Source organism: Choloepus didactylus, chromosome 8, assembly GCF_015220235.1.
Source record: "Choloepus didactylus isolate mChoDid1 chromosome 8, mChoDid1.pri, whole genome shotgun sequence".
Classification (NCBI taxonomy): domain Eukaryota; kingdom Metazoa; phylum Chordata; class Mammalia; order Pilosa; family Megalonychidae; genus Choloepus; species Choloepus didactylus.
The window spans coordinates 42,196,106-42,203,896 of record NC_051314.1 but is presented as its reverse complement, the minus strand read 5'-3'; the positions used below and the strand labels follow the sequence as shown (position 1 = coordinate 42,203,896).

The following is a 7,791-nucleotide window of genomic DNA, read 5'->3' as shown; positions in this document are numbered from 1 at the left end:
AAAGAATATTCCATAATAGACATCAAAGGCAAAAATTGACTCTTTAATCTGTGCAATATAACTTGGTTTACAATTAAAGAATGACTTTGTCAAACTTTTAAATTTTATTAAACGTTTGTGACAATGCATAGAATGAATTCCAGACCTACATAAATACACAGGCAGCTGTTTGTAATTTGCATTTTTATCAGTTTGGAAAGAGCACAATGTACTTCCTGCATCTTATTTTCAGAATTTGCATTTTATCATCTTTGGCTATCCAGTATATAGTATGGAGTACTTGAATATCTCATTCTTTGAATTTTCATTTTTGATTATAAATCAGATGATGTCTGGCACTTTTCTCTTTTCTCATTTTTCTCTTCTCTCAACCTCCAGGTTTACTTGCTCCCATTTCTTCGTGGCTCTATCAATAAAAGACACAAAATATTTATTTCCAATCATTTTCTTTTTCAGCATTCTTCAGAGCACCATTTCATATTCCTTTTGCTAATTACTCATAATAAATTATGTTATTTAATAATACTTTAATAATAAATTATAATTACTTATACGAAATCTAAAGGCAAAACAGAAACTAAGCTTATTTTTTTAAATTCATAAATTTTCAGAAATGCCACTCAAAGTAATTCCACTTCTTTCAGATACTTATCCTGCTTTGAATTTGGGTGAAGGAGTAGGAAGGAATGAAAAGAGTACTATATATAAGTAACAAACATTCCATCCTAGGGAGACAGGCATCTCCATTCCTGCCAGCTACATCCCTCTTTCAGAAAGGACATGCGGCCTCAAGGGAAGTCCAACGAGAATAGCATCTCTAGTCCCCTTTGGCTCCTGCCCTCAATTCCACAGACATTCATATTTTCCATTCCTACTGCATCATCCTCATAACATTCAACAATGTTTCCCAAAAGGCTCCTCTCACCCATTTACACTTCTGTAGCCTTGGTTCCCAGAGCCTTAGCGGAACAGACTTAGTGGCAGCTCATGTTTTCTGTCTCCTTCCCTCCAGCAGTCCATCTATCCACTGGGGAATGCTGAAATCACCACTGTGCCCTGGCAGGAATGTGCAGGGGAAGATACACAAGCTACTCTTTCTTTTCCTATTCTCGTGCTTGACAACAATTAAAAAGGATAAGAGTTTAGGGGTCATGAATTTCCCAGGCAAAAGCACAGGCAAATAAGAAGCTAACTTTATTTTGTTATAGCTCTGTTTAATCTCTTGACTCTAAGTCCCCATGCTGCCTGATGTTGAAAACTTAATCTACTTCTTTGCATATAAACTCAGTCCAAATCAGTGACTTCTTAGTCAATTCACATTTATATTTCTGTCACATTCAGATTTAAAATTCCTTCTCAGGGTTTTCTCCTTTCCCCACCTCCCTACCCTCAAGCTCAAGTTTTGGGGTTGGGCCAGGGGAAAATGATTGCTGCTGTGGGGATGCTGGGAAAAGAATACAATGTCAAGAATCTTATGTTTGGATTGTGTGATGGACTCTTATTACCCTTGAATGGTAGCCCAGTTAACCTACTCTAAGGTTTCTCAAACTTTAATGTGCATCCTAATCACCTGAGGATGTTGTTAGAATGCAGATTCTGATTCAGCAGGTCTGAGATAGAGATGCCACATTTCTAACAAGCTCCGAGGTGATCTCATTACTGTTGATCCCCTGACCATACTTCTAGTTACAAGCTTTTGGTCAGTGGATGCTGGTTTGATTTCTTCCTTAGCTCTCGGGCTGAGGCAATCTGTTGATATTGCAGCCAAGTCCTCCTCCAATAGGGTTCAACTGCAAAGGCATCTTTCTGATGATTATCCCTTCATTCTCAGCCAGGAGATCTTGCATAGACCCACTGGTCCTCTCTCCCAGGGACTCCACTTGAGGCTCATAGGAATGCCTGATTCCCTTCCATGCAACCTTGGGGCTTCGAAATTTCAGATGGCTGTCTCCAGTCCTCTCATGTCTGGACATGTCTTGCCATCCCCCAACCCTGCCGCCAAATGGTATTGGAAAATTCTCTCCAAAGTTACTGCATCTGGGAAGTGCAATGGTGCCCCTCTATATGCTCAGATTCTTCCAAACTTCGAGGGGTATTCTACCATTGGGCTCCCCAGGCATGGCATGGCTGTGGGTAGAGGGAGAAGAGGAATAAAAGGGGAGTAGAGCTGGATACATGGCTTCACAATGAAGATCACTGTTTCTCCACACCCTCCTCCTCAAATCCCAGATTAGAAGAAAAAAGCAGTTATGCCAGCTCACATAACCTGTCAAACTTTCCTATACTATACAAGAATAGTGTGCATTTTATATTCTAAAGTGGTCCCTCCTTCCTCCAAATCCTTCTGTGATTCATGTTTAACCTATCTGGTGGGCAGTGTACATATATATCTTGAATATTTTATTTATTCATTTTAATGTCTTTGAAAATATGTTCCTTGAACTTAAACTCACTGGGACAGGATGAGGAGCATATCTTTTAATGCTACAAATAACATCCCACCCACAAGGAAATCACAGGAGAAAAAAACTGGCTCAACAATTTCTAGTTTCACTCCAGGACTTTTGTCCACTCTTCACCTAATCTCCTCCCAAATAAAGACCACTCACTTGTGCAAATGCACACAATATTAAGAGAAAAACAGTCAATTAAATAGCATTGTAACATTCTATGGTAATAGAATATGATTTGGGAAGATGGGGGAAAAAAAGCCCAGTTGACTCAGTATATAAATGTATACAGGGCTGTGTAGTTGCAGTTGCAGTCAAATAAAAAATATTTACAAAAACACTGCTTTAGAACAAGACCAGTGGTTTTTGTGTGTGTGTGTGTTTGTTCATTTTTGGAAAGGGATAGGTTTCTAGTCTGGACCTTTCTGGTTCATTCTGGAAGCTCTTACATTAAGAGCTTATAGATTTTGTTATCATTCCAAAAATTCTAAGCTAATGATTTATGTAGGGCCTCCCTACCTGCAGCTTTTTCTGAAAGGCTCAGTTGTCTTAGAAGTATTTGTAAACATTTATCCTGTGTGGCTTTCTCCCCAAACCTAATGAACCAGCCCAAGACAGGCTGGGAAAAGACAACAAACCTTGTAGCAAAAGAGCAATGTGAGGTTGGGTATACTACAAATCCCTACCCTGGGGAGGTTCCCAGGATCCCCACGACCTCCCAGAGCACAGGGCACAAGAAAGGGGGACCACAGTTACTCAGAAACTCCTGTCCTAGAAACTTTGTTTGGGGTACACTGCATGTACCAGCCAGTATTTATCTAAGGGGATACAGTAGGGCTTTAATATCTTGTGTGAAAATATCATTTTAAACACATGCTTGTAGTTCAGCAAAGAATGCCTGTAAACATATTACATAATTGCTGTCATGCAAAGCTTGTGAGGAGAAAATTGTTACAAAAGTTTTTCTGATCATTCATAAAAATAGGCAAAGGGGAACACAATAAAACAAAAATCAAATTAAGTTGCTTCTAGACAAGGATTCTACTAAACTCCAAGTAATTAACTGTACAGATATATCTTGAGAATTTTATTCATTTTTGTCTTCTAAAATATGTTCCTTGAACTTAATAAACTAATTTTCAGAATTTCAAAACACATTAAAATGACTAGTAAATATTTACCTGTATATATCTTTTCAGTTTTTGAATATGTTTTCGTAAAGGGAATCCTTTTTTGCCAGGCTGAACCATTATAGGATGATGACATATATTTGTCTGAGAATAAAAGGAGATTGAAATTAAATATAAGTTTAAAATCATATTCCGGTAGTACTTCAAAGGTATAAAACATCCCCATGGATCAAGCTATTGTCTAAGTAATTCATTTTACCATTTCAAAGCTAAGGTATCAGGTATACAGGTAAGTTCATTAAGACCATTTAAGTTATCTGTGAACATGGCTACAGATCTCTTAATTGGCTGTCCAATTCCCTATGAGGCTGAGCTAAAGGAGATTATGATATCTGGACATGGTCAAAATATTTCATTGCCTTGCTTTACCATGATTTTGCATACAATTCTGATAATGTCTGCAGTGCTTAAAATACACACATACACACCAGAATAATCTATGAGGAACAGCCTAATTCGCTATTCTTTCCATGAAGTGACTCCCATGATCACAGTGATTGCTCAGCCCTAGTGAGCTCACTGCCCCAGGAAACCAAAGCATTTATATACTAACTTGGTCCTTAAATGCCTACTTTCCTCTGACATCTCTACATTTGAACTGTGGTCTAACAAATTATATTTGTGCTTTAAGGGATTGCTATGCAGCTGCAGTTCTCAAAGTATAGTCCATAATAATACTGGGTTTATGATGCTGCTTTCACTTTGTTGACATTTGTACTACTGTTGCAAAAGCAATAGTTTGTAAAATTGCTAACACTTTAGTACAAATCCAGATATTGGTGCCAAACTGCTCTACTCGTCATTGTGTTCTTCATAGCCATCTACTCACAGTAAAATCATAATAATAAATCAAATAAAAAGATAGTTTAACCTAAGAATAAACTTATTTACTTAATGTTCTTACTGAAGCAGCAGAAATTGTTAAAGGCCGTTACATGTCTTTTTCACATATTGTGTGATGAAATGGGAAGGACGCATAAAGCACTAAGAAGCACTCGAAGAAACCATCTTGGACTTCGAGTTTTTTAAATAATCTTGCAGTGGATAACATCTTTCAAAGGAAGATGTATAACTATAAGCCATGAAAAGAATCTGATAAATTATACTAAACAAAATTTTTATAAGGAAAATAATCAGCATAAACAATTCTAAGCTTTCTTACTTGTGGTTCTCATAGAGGTATTAAATAGTGCTAAATAATTTCCTCTTTCTTGGAAGATCCTCTGTACTTGAAATTTATCTATAAATTCTCCTGGTTTATTTTCTTCCTACCTTTCTGACTGCTCCCCCTATGTCTTATATGAAGGTTCATCCTCCTCTATCTGGCCCTTAGATGTTGGCATTCTCAAGGCTCACCTTGGGCCTGGTGTTCTCACCACTCACTCCTTTTCCTTCTAGGCAATGTTGTCTACACAATGCCTATGTATGTCTGTATAACTCCAGCCAGATTTCTGATCTGAGCTCCTAACCTATTCATCCAATTTCCTATCTTACCTCTACTGTATGTTTTCATAGTACCGCCAATTCAACGTATCCAAGGAAACCATCACCTTCCTTCTCAAAACCTAGCTCTTTTTCAGTTTTCCTCATCACAATGAATGGCACCACCACTCTTCAGTTGTATATCCAGAACCTGGAAATTTTCCTTGATATCCTCCCTTCTCTCTAATTCTTCACCATATCTTCTGGATTTTACCTTCCAAATATCTAGAGGACGACAGTCTACTTGTCTACCTGCATGCGAACTGCCCTGTCCCCAAACTACTCTTCAAGAAATAGCCACTGAGCTGCTCACTTCTAAGAATTTATCGTAAAGACAAAATTAAAATACAGCAGAAGATACAAAGATATTCACTGAAGTTAGTTTATAGTCACAAAACAAAACAATAAAAACAAAAAACAAAACTGAACTAGAAACAACCTGGTTCGTAAACTATGGTACCTCCATGCAATGCAATACTAAAAGTCATTAAAACAATACGTCTGCTGATATGAAACCATCACCAAGTTCTATTATTAAGTGAAAGTCAAGGTACGGGCTCCCTTTTAATGAGATGAAAAAGGAAATAAAGAGGGATACACACACACACACACACACACACGCTCACATATTCACAAACTATATGTATAGGATGCACATAAAATGGTAAGGGAAGTACCTCAGTGGAATGGGGTTAGGAGATGAGGGCTTGTTAGAGGAGGGAGAATTACTTTTCACAGTGCACCCCCTTAAATACTGTTCAAATTTCTTACAGCATGCAATCATTATAAATACATATTTTTAAAAATATGTTTTAAAAGAAAAATATGGGAAATGCACAGAAAGTTAGTAATACTTAAGAGTTAAAGGCTTTTTGAGGGACTCAGAAAAATATAATCTTATTTTTATTAATGGAGACCACACTACATCTAAACAAATACCATATGCCAAACTTTTATATAAATTATTGCCACACTACTTGAGTGAAATGAAAAAGAACCATAGACTCTGGTCAAATAGAACCGTATTGTTTCGATGATCACTTATTGAGAATTGCTGCACATGATGCAGCAGACACAAAGTTGTTTATAGGAAAATGATTTATGTTCTTAGATAAATGTGATGAACATATACATACACATATAGAGCGAGAACAGCAAATTATATATATGTGTGTGTGTGTATGTATGTATGCATGTGGGTATATAAAATCTACATGTCATTGTATTCTAAACAAATAGAAAAAAAATTCATATAAATCTAACTATTTAAACTGTATAAGAAAGGACCTAAGACAGATATAGTTTTAATTTATGTTTTTTAAAAAGTATACAACATTCAGAAATCCATAAACCAGGCTGTGAACAATAGGAAAATATAAACATGAAATTATAGAGAATTGAGTGGCATTTTGTTAAGTTCAGAAAACTGAAGCCAAACTTCAAAAGAGCAAAATTCATCTAAGAAAGGAAGAAAAAGAGCTTTGGTTCCTTTCTGCCCCATGACCTTATACTTCCTGACACATACTATGACTTTGCCTATTACATGATGAAATGATTTACAAGCAAGTTGTGAATGGTGGGAAAGATGAGAGGTTGTCAGAAAGATTGCAGTTAACCCCAATACTAACCCTTTCAGAAAGTAATCATGAAGGCCTAAAGAAAAGCCAAGGCACTAGCCTGAAAGTGACAATTGAACAATGCAGTTAGTGCAACAAGAAAATGTCAATCATTTAAAAACAATCCCCAAGAGTAAAATAAAGCTATCCAGAGGGAACAAACTGCAATGCTTTGAGACAAAACACTTAGGGAGGCACAAGGCCAACTCAGCTGCTCCCAACACGACCTGTCCTCATATCCTTTAAATCATGTACACTCCTACACATTCAAGAAATCCTCTCCCTAGTTTTCTAGGATATTATGGTAGTGATGGCCTAGAAAAAGAAGAGGGGAGGGGGGCAGCCATGAAGATCAATCAGACCATTAGGAAATTCCAGGGGAATGCAAATCACAGTCAAGAGCAAAGCACATCAGTAAAAAGCCTTACCTGGACAGAGATTGAGTTTGGGTTCCTTGTTAACATCAGCTTTATTGTAGGACCCATTTGTGGCCCTGCTGCGGGGAGGTGCATTCAATGAGACAGTTCTGACAGCATCTCTCTGAACATGGATATAGGATGCATTCTCAGCATTTCTGTGTTTATTATTTCGATGGTAAGTCATTTTATTTTTGGGATTTGGGGCCTGTATGGCTGAAAAAGAAAGTTGGTGGGGGGGGGGAGAGTAAAGGATAAAACACGTTGGTTTCACACCTTTAGACAACATATTGCACTTCAAGCATTTGACAGCATGATGGAAGACAATGCAAGCTAAAAAAAATAAGTTTATAGAAGTTGGGTTGACATCTAAAATAACATTAATGTTTGCATGGCAGCAGTTTGTTTATCAGATAGAAAATATTATTTGTTACTTACTCTCTTGTCAAATCAACAGAAATATCAAACGTATTGAAAATTTACCTCTACGCATTCCTGGGCCAGGAAAGTTCTTTGGTTCATCATAAATCCATTTTCTTTTTTTCACACCTTTAAAATGAGGCTTCCTCACTGGCTGGACATCATTCACTTAAAGAAGATACAAATTTTTACAGATTTTAAGAGATGCTTTCATCTG

The 7,791-nt window shown here is 37.0% G+C and overlaps 1 protein-coding gene across 2 annotated transcripts in view; it reads right to left on the bottom strand.

Moving 5' to 3' along the window:
- Positions 1 to 243: 243 nt before the first annotated feature.
- C8H12orf50 (chromosome 8 C12orf50 homolog) overlaps positions 244 to 7,791 on the bottom strand; it is a 47,973-nt gene continuing 40,425 nt past the window's right edge. For both annotated transcript variants that reach the window (XM_037848039.1, XM_037848040.1), the window contains 4 exons: positions 7,638 to 7,742; positions 7,167 to 7,370; positions 3,632 to 3,724; positions 244 to 406 (listed from right to left, as the gene is read on the bottom strand). In XM_037848039.1, coding sequence (XP_037703967.1) covers positions 381 to 406; positions 3,632 to 3,724; positions 7,167 to 7,370; positions 7,638 to 7,742 — 428 coding nt within the window. In that variant the 3' untranslated portion in view covers positions 244 to 380. The remainder of the gene's footprint in view (positions 407 to 3,631; positions 3,725 to 7,166; positions 7,371 to 7,637; positions 7,743 to 7,791) is intronic.